A 14,319-nucleotide genomic window follows, 5' to 3' on the forward strand; every position below is an offset into this window, starting at 1 on the left:
CATATCACGCTGTTGAGCCAATAATTATCACCGCAGTGGAAATTCCTTCACCGCGACAGCCCTAGTAAAAACACAAATGTCCTTCACATTACCAGTTGACTAAGGCTGTATGCTTTGATTCAAAACAGTCTCTTCCCTGTCAGCGCTCCCTTCAGGGGACATTCAGGTCGGTTTACGCTGACAGATCTGAGTGAGCCTTCAGACGTGTGTGTGTTTGTCTTTGGTCTAGAGACGGACGTGTCGCACGAGCTAATTAATCCCGGCTATTTGTTTGGGGATTACTGTCACTTGGGCTTCCACTGGGCCGTGGCCTGGCGCCAACATAGTGTAAGACCATAGTGATAGACCACAAATCTGTGGTTTGGAGAAATAGTAAAAAGTAAGGGTTAAATTATAAATCAAGGGTCAACATTACACCATTTCAAGTTTTTTCTTTTTCTTTTTATACATCTTGTAAACACGTTACAGGTACAATACTCAAAATTATGATAATCCACTCTGTATAATCCGATTTTAACATCAGTGTTTGTAAAATTAAGTCATTTAGTTTATGTTCAAATCACCCACAACACCCTCAAAATCACTCCAAAACCATTAAAACAGCCATAGAGAATTATATACGGCCCTCCTCTTGATTTAGGTGTAGCCCACCAGGCGGGGCATGCTGGGGAAGCTCTTGCGCATGCTCATGCACTTCTCCTGGTCCAGGAAGAGTGAGTTGGCCTTGATGGACAGGTCGTGCTCCAGGGTCACTTTGGTCTTGACCAGATTCTGCAGAGTGTTCTCAGCCTCCATCAGCCTCTCCTGGAGCTTATGGATGGTGTCCTCGATCTCTCTCACCTCACTCACAAGTCTAAACGAGGACGGATGAAAAGAAGCAGCTCACTGTTAAAAGTATTTTAAAGGTCCCATATCGTGCTCATTTTCAGGTTCATACTTGTATTTTGTGTTTCTAATAGAACATGATTATGTGTTGTAATATTCAAAAAACATTATTTTCCTCATACTGTCTGCCTGAATATACCTGTATGTATACTCTGTCTGAAACGCTCCGTTTTAGTTCATTTCAATGGAATTGCAATGGAATTGCGTTGCTAGGCAACAGTTTGGGTCCATGTTAACTTCCTGTCAGCTGATGTTATTTACATACACTGTAACAGGAAATAAAACAGGACACATTTAGAATGTTTAAGTTTAAAACCGTGTAATGGTCTAAATATTGTATATTTGTGACATCACAAATGGACGGAAATCCTAACGGCTTGATTCAAACGCGCAATTTCTGAATACGAGCTGTATATTTCTCCGTATATTGAGCGTTTTGATAGTTTAACAGTATTTATATAGCACTTAAACCTGCTTTATAATGTAAAAGACCTGAAAATCTCACTTTTTACAATATGGGACCTTTAAGTATTTTCTCTAAGATATATTGTAGAACCATGAGTTGTTCTTCTCAACCTGTGTGATCGATTTTAGGGGAAAATGTCTGTGCAAATTTCCCACTGGCAAAGTTGCAGAGCTGCAGTACCTGTGGTGAGGGTTGTCCCTGCAGAGCTCTACATTGGGCCTGCGGGTCCTCTCCTCCAGCCTGGTTTGGGCCACTTTCAGCGGGCACTCTTTGTCCCTGAGGGCCTTCTTCAAAGACTCAATCAACATCTCTGTCTGGAAGATCTCCTGCAGAGTCTGGGTGAGGGGGACATGAATAAAATTCATTGTTGAATCATGGAAGTAGTGTCTCATTCATAAAAATAGCAGGTCAGCTGGTGTTGAGGGTGTTAATTAGGAACTATTGACGAGAGAGAGGGGGGAAAACGGTGAGAATCTGACTGGTAGAAGCAGAGAACAAGTAAACATTGTATACTGTGAGCTTTGAATCAGCTGAGCAAAGTGCTGCACAGTGGCCTGCTCTGTCCAAACCCATTTAAATGTAATTTAATTCCAGCGAATCACTACTCCTTACAACTGGCAGTGACAGAGGTTTATTATGGACCGTGTGCTTCACATCACAGCTGCTGTCAGTGTTCAGACCCATCCAACAGCTGATGTGGATTCAAAATGTAACTCCCGGCAATTAACCCGAGAACAATGGGATCCATTGAATGGCACAAGCAATGAAAGGGGCATTTATCGCCATTCCTCTCTTTTGACAGGAATGTTTTACAGTAAACATGCACGTAATCCACTACGGACAAGACATATGTCCCCTACAGGCCATGTAGCAGACAATAGAGAGTTATCTTTTTTTACATTCTGCATTTGTGTGCACATTTTTTGCAGATATACAGTATAGAACACGTACCATTTGTACCGAGTGTAGAAAAGGAAGGAGAATGGTGCAAACACATGATCTCTTCCTGATAAGTGGCAAATGTAGTTACCCACTGATAGAAGAGAGTGAATGCATTTAACACTTGATTGCCTCTTTATAGCCACTGTATCATAATCTAGGCTGATTTAATTACATAGTGAAACTATTGTTTCACACAAACTATTGTCTTTCATGAAATGAGACCACGTAGAAATAGGTGAAGACCTTAGCCAGGTGCGTCTGCAGGCTGTTCTTAGCGTCAGCGGTTTCTGATATGCGGTTTGTGAAGGCTACGTTGGCGTTGTTGAACTGGTTCCACATTTCGTTGGACGTGGTGCTCAGCAGGATCTCGATCTCGTCCCTCAGCTTGTGGGAGGCAGCTCGTTCGCTCTGGGAGTGCAGGATGTTGTCGTCTGTGAACTTGGACCACGAGTCCGGCACGGAGAGTCTGACAGATGGAAGAGAACAACACACATTTTTTGGAAGTTGATTCACTGCCTTTGAAGATACTATACATGGAGAACACTTGGGCAAAACCATTGTCAGATACTTTCTAGCCATGCTAGCGATGTGGCTCTATAGGGAAGACAATATCAGTCCTGGTCCACCACTTTAGTCCAGACTATCTCAAAGACTATTGGATGGATTGTCATGGGATTTTGAACACACATTCGTGGTTCCCAGAGGATGAAGGCTAATGACTTTGTTGATCCCCTGACCTTTTTCTCTACCGTCACCCTGAGGTTCATATTTGTGTTTTTTTTAGAGTAAAACGTCTCAACAAGTAATGAATGCAGGATGGATTGGATTGCAATGAAATTTGCTGCACACATTCATGATGAATTGTCATAACTTTGGTGATGACTTCATTTTTCATCTAGCGCCATCATCAGGTCAAAATTGGACAAATTAAATATGTGTCCAAATGACCAAATATCTGCAAAGCTAATGACATTTCCAGTACTAAAGTAAGTTGGTAAACACGGTAAACAATGTTCCTGCTTAACATCTGCATGTTAGCATTGTCATTGTGAGCATGTTAACATGCTTATGTCAGCAGTTAGCTCAAAGCACCACTGTGCCTAAGTAGCTACAGTACAGCCTCACTGCACACTCATTATTGTCTTTAAACTTAATTTGATAATAAAATAGGGCAGCAGCCAATTTGACTTTCTCAGGCTGTCAAAGGCTTTTCTGTGATTAGCATTTTAACTGAACAGCCCAATCCGGTCTTCCAAGCTGGTTTAAACAAACATGAGAAACTGTCAGCAGCTGTTTGACTTGATGAAACAGTTAATATTTGATCAGATAAAACTCACGACGGGTCTAGTCTTTCAATCCCTCTGTAGTAGCCGATACCGTCTGATGTGTTCCTCAGATAGTGACACCTGTCATCTATCCTCTGAGCTGTCACTTTGTCACTCATGTCTCTCTCCAATTCATGCTGGGCTGCTCGGTTTGACCTGAGGAACCCCACAAAGCAATGCAGAAACAAAACTATACATCAAATGCATGTCAAACGTCACAGTTTTTGGAGATTAAATAGAATCCTGCGTTTAGTAATACTTCCTAATTTGATTTTTCAGACTCACGCCAGCTGAGCGATGGCTCTGTCCAGATGTCTCCTCATCCTTTCCTGACATGACTTGATGACTCCCACTTCCTTGTTGCAATGCAGGTAAATAAAATATGCTTATTTCTTTTCCAAGGTTCAGAAGTCACACATACTCACATTCTTGCTTTAATGTTACCTTTATGAGGTCTTTCTCTACGTCGTCATGTACCAGATCGATGGACATCCGCTTCTCTCTGTGGTACAAACACTCTTGAGACACCTATTGACAAAGTGATCGTGACTGAAACAGGTTGAGATGGTTGTATGATAAAAGAATGAGTGTAATTAGGAGCATTTTCTAAAGGTCAAAAGGTGAGCAGGTATGGTTATATAAGTACAGTATATGTCCCTGTATGCATATATATATATATAGTGTATTGTATCAGCTACATTCTCCAGTTTCAGTTATGTGGAGACGTCTTTAAGGAAGCCTTTTGCCATATGATCTTAGCTTAGCAAAGGTGTTTGTGTCACCAGATCTCCAGCCAGATCAAGTTGACTCACTCTGGGTGAGACAAATGACCAGAGGTTCTCTAGCAGGGCACGCAGGTGACTAATTAAAGGAGCAGTGTGAAGCATTTAGGAAATTAAATGGAATAAAATATTAATAAGTATGTTTTCCTTAGTGTATAATCACCTGAAACTAAAAATCATAATGTTTTCGTTACCTTAGAATGAGCCGTTTATATCTACATAGGGAGCCGACCACCATGTTTCTACTGTAGTCCAGAACGGACAAACCAAACACTGGCTCTAGATGGCGCCATTCGCGTTTTCGCGACAGCCACCATAGTTCTCCTTCATGCTTGGTACATGGGAGAAGTTTCAGTTGGTTGCAATCTGCATGATTGCATGATTATTTATAATGTAAATGTTCTTGAAATTCTATACTCCATTCATATCACCACTGACACGCAGTTGATGTTTACCGTGATGACTCTGCCAACTTGTGGTTTCCCGACACGCCCTTGTAATATGCACATACATGAGCAAGTTGCAGTATTTTTCCATCATGTTATATAGCCTCCAGAATAATATCAATGTTTTTTAAAATGGCCATTGTTCCCCTTTAAAGAGACAACAAAAGCACTGCTGCATTTTAAAGTGTACCAGACAGACTCTGTTGCTACAACTAAACCGGGAACCCTAGTCAAAACTGTTTTGTCACAGATACCGTGACACACCCTGAGACTTGATATGCATGAATGTTAATGAGTGCAATGAACAAAAGGTCTGACCCGAATGTAAAGATTCCAAGGACAATGTGATTTGTCCTCGTAGAAATGTAAATATTTCCTACAAAATGTTCCAATAACACAACTACAAATTCAGATATTCCACCCTCACCTGAAGGGGCCCCTCTGTCTCTGCCAAGGCTCTCTCCAGCCTCCTCTTAACATCAGCGAGTGCTGCTATCTCTGTCACCATGTTGTCGATCTCATGGCTCAGCTCAGACCTCCAGAAGACAACGTCATTGAGCCGCTCGCCGATGTTCTTGCTGGTAGTCTCCTGGGTTCGTCTGGTCAGCTGATCCCTATCCTGCATCAGCCTGATGGTGTCTCTTCTCAGTCGCTCCGCGCTTTTCCGGGACGACTCAGACTCCCTGTAGTTGCTTATGTTGGACTTGTACCAGTCGTCGGGAGTGTAGCGGGTGGACATCGCCGTCCTGTTGGACGGGTAGAACATGGTCTTGGCTCGAACCAGATCTAAATTCTCTCGCTGCATGGAAGACTGGGTCGGGACAGAGCTGCTGCTTTTGTAGTAGTTGTTGGTCCTCCACAGGTTGGCACTGGGATTCATGACCAAGGCCGGCTGGGTGTTGCGATAGCTGGACGCCATGGTGGAGATGGCGGGGAGGAAGTGGCTGGTTTTTGGCCGAGCATATGTGGCTGTTAGGGTGGATCCAAGCAGCTCCATTTTTGACACCCCTCAGGGTGTTCCTGGTGCATAAAATAAGTTTTGACAACAGGTATCAGCTTCAATTGAAATACATGAAATACAGCAATGTATCCTCATACAACGCTTCCTAAGTTATTACTCATTTATTTGTGCGTTCTCCTACGAATGTCCAGTAAAACGTGTCAATTTCCACTCGTTACATGCATACAGTCTTTTCAAAATAAACTTCACAACTGCACAGGAAACAACCTGGTTAGGGTTAGGCATCAAAAATACTGGGTTAGGTTTAGGAAAAGATCACGGTTTGGGTTAAAATAACTATATTTGAAATACTTGGTTAGGTGTTAGGCAACAAAACTACTTGGATAGGTTTAGGAAAAGATTGTGGTTTGGGTTAAAATAACTACGGAAGTGACATAATGTGACATAACCTGGACGAAAGTCTAGTGTATAATAAGTCTATACTCACAGGTTAATCAAAGTTTTTTTGTATCATTGAAGTCAATAGGTAAAAGAAACAAGAATAAAATGACAATAAAGCATCAAATCAGAAAAATAAATGTCTTACCAAGATGAACAAATGGACACTCAGAGTCTCTATGCAGTGCAGGCTGCTGTTCCTCTCAGCTGTGCTTACCTGGAAATGAGCTCAAGAACGCACTAAAGGTAAACTGGCATGCATAATAGATAGACAAGTTTGCAAGTCATTCATTCAGCCAGCCAATGGTTGTGCACGGTCCTCGGCTGCAGGAGCCGGCCCGTCCAAGATTTCTGTTGTCGCAGAAGCAGTTGCCATAGGTTACTGAAACACTCAGATTAATAGTGCGTAGGTGCTTTTACTTTGTTCAAGTACATACACTGGAAAAAATGTCACGACAGTGTAGATAAGATTTTTATGTTTGTAATTTTTCTTTTTTTCTTTTTCTTTTATTCTCTGTGTAGCTGCTCCCACTCAAATGGACACATCTATTGAAGCACACATAACAAATCCTTGGCACTATAATCCCCCATAGCTGCTGTATATGGACTTGATGCTGCTCTGCAAGTTGTCCCCTGCTGAACTTTTATTTGGCAAGTTCACATTTTAGATCATCTACCTTCAAACTTCTCGTTCGAAGGTGAGCAATCTGAGCTCCGTCTTCAAAAGCACAGGAGTTCAGTTGGTCGCCAGGCAGCATCAGATAGCTCGCCGTCACCCTGAGAAGCGAGCTGTCTGTATGGATTACAGTCACCTGTTTAATGATTCATGCCACAGGAAGAGTCCACACAAACCCCTGTAGCACAGAATAATAATCTGTGTTGTGTTACCTACCATTGGAAGTGAGGATCATTTACACTTATCTGTCCTGAAGGGGGAGGGCTGCTGGACAGATGATAGCCTGGTTTCCACTACAGCGACGAGCAGAGCTGTAGCCAGGAGGTACTCAGCTGGTCTAACTTTATCACAGAACAACATATACATATTATTTCTTTTGCATATTGCATATTGTATGTCTTTTTTCGCATGTCATTTTTACGCCACGCAACAAAATCATGTTAGCCTACGGCTTTTAACAAAATATTTCACAAAAGCGTTAAATGTTGTCAAACTTTTTTACTCAGCAAAATGTATAAATAAAGCTGTATAACATTCATAAATCAGTTATTAATTTGCTATTTTCCTGTTGCACACAGTGCATATGGTCTGTCCGAAACCTGCCGCAAAAGTTAACATTTGTCAATGTCCTTGAGGCAAATTCTGGACAGAAAAAAAAAGAATTTATACTATCAATATTATCAGCCTGCCAATAGATCGGTCGAGCTCCAGTTCTAAATGTTTTAATGAACACAACTTGGGATTTTTAGGTCATAACAGGCTCAGAGTGAAGATAGTGGTATCATATGAAACTAAAAAACCTAAGGAATCCATCGGTACCAACCATGTCATACTAGCTTGTTGCAAAGGAGGTTAAATAACGCTCCAAACTTATGGTACATTTTGGCGAGGAAAAACTGGCATGGCCATTTTCAAAGGGGTCCCTTGACCTCTGACCTCAAGATATGTGAATGAAAATGGGTTCTATGGGTACCCACGAGTCTCCCCTTTACAGACATGCCCACTTTATGATAACCACATGCAGTTTGGGGCAAGTCATAGTCAAGTCAGCACACTCACACACTGACAGCTGTTGTTGTCTGTTGGGCTGCAGTTTGCCATGTTATGATTTGAACATATGTTTTATGCTAAATGCAGTACCTGTGAGGGTTTCTGGACAATATTTGTCATTGTTTTGTGTTGTTAACTGAAAAAATATATACATACATTTGCATAAAGCAAGCATATTTGAGTATTAAATACTTGAGGTACATTTTCAACAGATAAAAAAATGTGTGATTAATTTGAGATTAATCATGATTAACGATGGAAAATCATGTGAATAATTGCAATTAAATATTTGAATTGATTGACAGCCCTACTATCAATATTATCAGCCTACAAATTTATGGGTCGAGCTCCAGTTCAAAATGTCACTATACAGTATCTGTGCTATCCACATGTAACTGCATACAGTGTAATCTCAAGCTCACTAATGGCGGCTATGTGATTGGCTTGCAGGTTTATGTTTCTCTCTCTGAATCCTCCTCTGTGTCCAGTATTTAAAAGGGCAGGGCTTCAAAGAGGCCGCTCTGCGCACTATTTTGCACCTCGTGGTCGGGCTTCTATTGTCATAAACATTGAGGTTTAGATTTAGAATGGAACGACATGTCATTGCTCCACCCCCGCGGCCTCGGCATCACTTAACATGGCTAGGTTGAAGAAGGCCACCCCACATGCCTCTACCGCCCTGACCTCAGCCGCTATAAATACGCCCCAGAAAAGCATGAAAAGCCAGCCCTCGTATGAAATTCCTCCCCTGGATAGAGCTGCGAGTGCGCGCTGGAAAAGTGCTTCCTCGTCAATCTCCCCACTGGCCTCAGAACGTGAGGGAAATGTTAGAGGGGCCTATATATACTCCTGTCTTGTGGCCCATGAGAGTATGTTGTGAATTTACTGCATAGTGGAAATGTCTGAGGGAGCAAGCATGCTGTCCACTCCACTTAGAGCACAGTGACACTGAACTGAATGCTGTAATACCCATAGAAGAGCTTTTTAATTAAAAAGCCTGAAATGTCCATTATCTAAGAAATGATTCCTTTTCGGTATGTAGTATGGTATCACAGCCACTTAGCAGTTAAACCGTACAGTTAGGGGATGAAAAGTGACCCAAGCATGGAAGGAAAAGTATCATGATTTCTGTAATTTATGTCATGTGGTTTGGCGGAAGTGTTTGGCCCTTGGATGTGTCTCATTTTGGCTTGGATGATGAGACATGCGGTGAATGCTCACATTTGGACAGAGCGGACAAAATAAATGATGCACTGAGCCTCCTGTCAGCGCTCTCAGGTGACAGCACACAGAGGGGCTTGGATTTCATCGGTCAGTTAAGTGAGAACGGACTTTTCTCTTTCTCAGATATGAACACCTTTTATGTTCATGTGCTTTCTTTACAATATAAATACTGGAAGACACAAACAGCCCCCGACATTTACATATATGTCTCCAAAACCACAGATCACTTTTAATAAGGTAGCAGCGCTCTCTCCAAATATGGCGATGGCCAATAACTGCAAACATAAAGCAAGTAGTTAAGCCACCAAACCCCTCAGCATCAATCTACACTCATAAGCTACCAGGCAGCATCCTGCAGCCCACCATCAAAACAAACATCTGGTCTGTTAGCTGTAACATTAAAGGGATAGTTTGGGTGTTTTGAAGTGGGGTTGTATGAAGTTATTATCCATAGTCAGTGTATTACCTACAGTAGATGACGGTTGGCACGCCCCCAGTTTGGAGAAGCAGACAGGAGTACCGACACGGGAGCAAAGCAATGTACCGCTGTGGACGGGGCCGGCAGCAAATCATATTATAAACACTCAAACTATTCCTTTAATGAGTGTAACATCACAACCCAGGAGTTACTTTACTCTCTCACTGATGAAGAAGCATGTAAACTTGTGGACTTTCTTGCTTTATAAAGCAACACACACTCCACACTCACACACGCTCCTTAAAGCCTTGACACATCCTTCACTTTTCACCATTTGACCTTGATCTTATCAGGTAAGAATAGACAAGAAGAGGAGGTCAGAAGTGTTCTCTAAACAGTCACACCCAGTGAAAACATGTCCCTCTCTGTTCCGTCTCCGGCCCCTGATGTTTTCACTACCTCAACCCCCGCACCCATCCACCACTTTCTATGTCAACCTGACACGCTTCCTGCTCAACAGCTTCCTCTTTTTAAAATCAGTAGTGCTTTGCTTGCTCTTCCAACTGCACAGTTCAATGGGTGAACCAGACAAGCAGCTTCTCTCTCTCTCTCTGTCCGAGAGTACACAGGCCATTGTAACGGCATCAGTTTTCCTCTCATGAATTGTGGATGGAGCAGTCTGTGAGGAGGGTGGCCACACCTGGAGAGGAAATCAACCATTAAATCTGATGACCGTATTAGAGATCCCCCACTGAGATAATGGTGCATCCAGATGGGAAAATCACAGGAGGCTCCTGGGCTCATCTCAGGTCTTGAGACACACAGCTGGTGTGTGGTCTGTTTACTCTTGGAGCCATGATCCACCTCTCCTCATTGTCTATCCTTTAACTATTGGGAGTTAGTCCTGCACTTTTCACTGAGCTCTTCTTCTTTTCCCAGTAGTTCAAAGTATGCATGGTGTTGACAAAACTTGACCATGTGAGCTGATAAGCGATTCCTTGCAGGGGTGGAGCAAAAATGCAGCAAAAATGCAACAAGACAAAAGTTGGACCTCTTTATTTTAACACACTGCAACTTAATTTCCTACAAAAACAATTAGACTCTATTAGCCGGTTAAGCCACAGTCTCTAAAAGGGCTGCAATTTAATTATCTGTGTCCGTCTTAATGATAATGACGGAATTTTCAGAGCTGCTCTAATGAAAAAGCTGACATTGGCGTGGGTTGGTTTCCAGTAGATTTGATGATTCTGTAATCATGTGATGGTAATTGGTAGTTAAATAGAGCATAACATTTAGTTTCTTTTAGTGGTCGACCGTTATTTAGAGATCAGGGCGGCCGATATATAATGCAGATATCAAGTTTTTTTTACACCTGATAATATACCGCAAAATTTAATAAATCAAAATAAACAAAATTGCTGATCTTAAATAAACCTTTATTTAACACTTTTATTATCTGTGTTGTCTACGTTTGCTTAAGTAGATCTGCAGTCTGTCTGCAGTGGACTTATTTTAAACAAAAAAATGGATCAACTAAATAAATGTCTACAGGTAATCAAAAAAAAACTTTGTAAAAAAACAAAAACAATTTATGAATGAAAAAGAGTTTTGCATTTAACAACAGCATTTTTCAGCAGATAGCAGCATCTCCTTGTTTCAGAGAGAGAACATAAAGTTGTACATTTACGAGAAAAAAACTTTGAAGAATAGTGCAGTGCAAAACCGTGTTAATGAAAATTAGTGGGGGTTTTTTGGGGGGGGTTTTGTTAAGGAACCGCATCTCTTCATTTTGCAAGGTTGGATCAACCTCATCACACCACATGAGCCACCGTTAAACACTGCGTGACCTTGTTTGTAGCACTCAGCTCTCCTACTGAAATCCAAAATCTTTAACAATTGTTCAGAGATAAATACATTGTTTATCTTTTTGCAAAAGTTTCTCAAACAGGATTACACAGTGTACTTGTTGGGGACTATCTTCAACCGCAGATTTGGTGTGCTAGCGAGTACTTACGACAGCAACAGTGATACAAAGTAAAATACAGCCTCCATGTTCATGGCAATGAAGGAACCTGTCTCCCATTGCAATGGTGTGGCTCACTGATGTGTTTATGATCATTTTTAGAGAACAATGGAGCTCTATGGTACAGAGGAATAAGGCTTTGGATACACAGGGAATATTTGTTTGTAGGTCTTTTGATGGGATTTGTTGACAATAAGAAAAATATAGATTATCACTGGACGTATCTCTTTAAGTAGAGCCAGATTCATATGTTTATTTATACATCAGTGTACAGTTGTTAGTAATGTCTATCAAGAATATACATGTTGCATAGCAATAAGAAGCTATTGACACGCTTGCATGCCATGTGCATGTTTGTGTGGGGTTGCATGGTGACGACTGTTTGCAGTTTGATGTGTACACGCTAAGAGGAGAAGCCTCCGAGGCACTCCGAGGGCTCTATTATATTACCGACACAAAGGAGGCAAATGGATACTGTATTAGATACTTAGACAGAGGAAGTAGAGACAGACAAGCAGGCAGGCCGGCAGCAGATGATGCATGTGTAGCTTTGTTTATGTTGTCTGGTCTCATGTGATTATCTATGAAGCAGCATCGAAGTGGACATTTCCATGCACGCAAACACACTGATTTAGCTTTCTTTAATTCTGTTCCACACATTACTAGCAATTAACCTCTCTCGTGCTACCATTAAGTTTAATGGATGGTGGGCTTTTAGCGGTTAAGAGATGTAACAGAATGGATTCCACTTCTTCTTGCCACCTGTTTCCAAAGTGCACAGATAATTATTCTCTTTCTTCCGATGAAATCACAACACATGCAGACAGGAAACATCCCAAACAGCTTTTGATTGTGACTCTTTGAAACAATAAGGAAGCGTTTGTTTCTGGGTTTTAAGGCCCTGACGCACCAAGGCGACAGTCGGCTGTCGGACAGTTAGGGGCCGTCGGTGAGCGTCCGTCAGCCTGTTTTTGCAGTGTGTCCCGCACTGTCGGCTCTAGTCTGCCCGTGTGGGAGTTTTTTCGGACGATTCAGCATGATGAATCGGCGGCGGCACCCGTCGGCGAGAGAAATCACTCTGATTGGCTATTCAGCTTAAAAGAATCAGTGCACGAGAAGAGAAACGGACGTGAGGAGAGCAAGCCAAGGTTTTCCTTTTTGATTGACAAATAGGTGGTGTGGAGAGTTATTTCATCTCACGCAGGTGCAGAACCTACGCGGTAGTTGGCCGTCGGCTGTAGTCTTTGCGGTGTGTTCGAGTGCAACTTTTTGGCCAAGACCAAGGCGACGTGAGACGACGCAGCTTGTGGCCTTCGTTGTCGCTTGTTCTTTGATGTCGGCTTGGTGTGTCCCCAGCTTTAACTGTGAAAGGCATCGACATTATCTACAACAAGATAGAGGCCGATGTGGCGGCTGGCAGTCATGTGGCGTTGCAAGGGTGGGCAACGCGCGTCTGACAGGACAGACGAAGGGTGCATGGACTCTGGACACCCCGTTCCCCGTCCCCACACACACTCTGTGATCAAGGCTCCCAGTCGCGAAACTTCCAAAGTGGGACGAGGGGTCATGAATGCAGGGCTTTGTCCGGTCCGTGGTCATCACATTCCACTGGAGCCACTCTGTGGCGCGCAACAGAGCGGAGGAGAGGGCAGGCCAGGGCAGGAGAGGACAGGACAGGGGAGGCCTGGAGAGGCCTGGAGAGGAAACCACAATCTCTGCATACTGCCATGCAACATGATGATCATATCAAAGATGCATGTGGTTCTGTGCCATTTATGTAGAGGAAGTGATTATGTTTAGCCATACACTAGTGCAGAGCCCACTCAGGGTGCATGCCCGTCCAGAATGGGCCGATCGCTTGGCCCCCATAAGTGCTGCTTGCAGCGTTGTCGCGGTATGGCTGCTTGCACCTGCCAAGCATCAAGTTGATTGGATGAACGGTTCTTGAGATATAGTCAAGTCAAGTCAATTTGTGTCCAATATCACAAATTTGCCTTAGGGGGCTTTACAATCTGTACATGATACGACACCCTCTGTCCTTTACAGAACGACTCTCTCATCGGATAAGGAAAAACTCCCCCCAAAAAAAACCTTTTAACTGGAAAAGAAATGGAAGAAACTTCAAAAAGAGCAATAGAGGATATACAAAGGACTTCTCTTTGCGCATGAAGTCCTTCATGTTTTAATCTCTGACTGGTTCTCAGCCAGTGTTGGAAGGTATGAGTCATCGGGATTGGTGGAGTGCTCGCTACTGACAGAGAGAAATCCTCCTGGCTGCAGCGTATCTTCCGAATTATTGCTTTCCATTAACTCCTCCATTCGTGTCCTCTCCATGTCTGTTGATCTGTCTCCCAACGACCTTGGAATCATTTTGCAGCTTTGTTACAAGTTGTTTTACACACACGTATGAGGTTTTTAAAGCGCTCCGAGTATCTGTAAATTGAGTTAACAATGTGCTCTGAGGTTACAACCGGCTTGGTGCTTGTAATTCTGGCTATTTTGGGCCAAACGTTTATAAAGGGGAGAGAGGTCTAATGTTTCCGTGCTGACTCAGGAGTTGAATTATTCACCGTGGGCGTGTATATTTCTCTCACACACACACAGGCCTCCACCCCAAATTAGGGAAAATGCAGCTCGTGCTTGTCATCTAGGCGAGACAGGAAGGGAACATGAATGATAGGAA

The 14,319-nt window shown here is 42.7% G+C and overlaps 1 protein-coding gene and 1 long non-coding RNA gene across 2 annotated transcripts in view; one reads left to right on the plus strand and one right to left on the minus strand.

The window, feature by feature from the left end:
* Positions 1 to 459: 459 nt before the first annotated feature.
* tekt3 (tektin 3) lies at positions 460 to 7,272 on the minus strand. The gene is made up of 8 exons (XM_074620189.1): positions 6,394 to 7,272; positions 5,274 to 5,866; positions 4,063 to 4,146; positions 3,904 to 3,974; positions 3,631 to 3,774; positions 2,537 to 2,759; positions 1,532 to 1,686; positions 460 to 853 (listed from the first exon to the last, which is right to left on the minus strand). The coding sequence occupies exons 2-8, from the start codon at positions 5,841 to 5,843 to the stop codon at positions 637 to 639; spliced, it is 1,464 nt and encodes a 487-aa protein (XP_074476290.1). The 5' UTR covers positions 5,844 to 5,866; positions 6,394 to 7,272; the 3' UTR covers positions 460 to 636.
* LOC141758607 (uncharacterized) overlaps positions 3,896 to 14,319 on the plus strand; it is a 30,302-nt gene continuing 19,878 nt past the window's right edge. The window contains exon 1 of the long non-coding RNA XR_012591905.1: positions 3,896 to 3,989. This is a non-coding gene — a long non-coding RNA (uncharacterized LOC141758607). The remainder of the gene's footprint in view (positions 3,990 to 14,319) is intronic.

This window comes from Sebastes fasciatus, chromosome 20 (assembly GCF_043250625.1).
Source record: "Sebastes fasciatus isolate fSebFas1 chromosome 20, fSebFas1.pri, whole genome shotgun sequence".
Taxonomy (NCBI): Eukaryota; Metazoa; Chordata; class Actinopteri; order Perciformes; family Sebastidae; genus Sebastes; species Sebastes fasciatus.

Coding starts and splice junctions, on each gene's coding strand:
- tekt3 (XM_074620189.1), bottom strand. CDS start 5,843: ATGGAGCTGCTTGGATCCACCCTAACAGCCACATATGCTCGGCCAAAA. Junction 3,975..4,062: donor TAGAGAAAGACCTCATAAAG/GTAACATTAAAG, acceptor CATTGCAACAAG/GAAGTGGGAGTCATCAAGTC. Junction 3,775..3,903: donor AGAGCCATCGCTCAGCTGGC/GTGAGTCTGAAA, acceptor GGGGTTCCTCAG/GTCAAACCGAGCAGCCCAGC.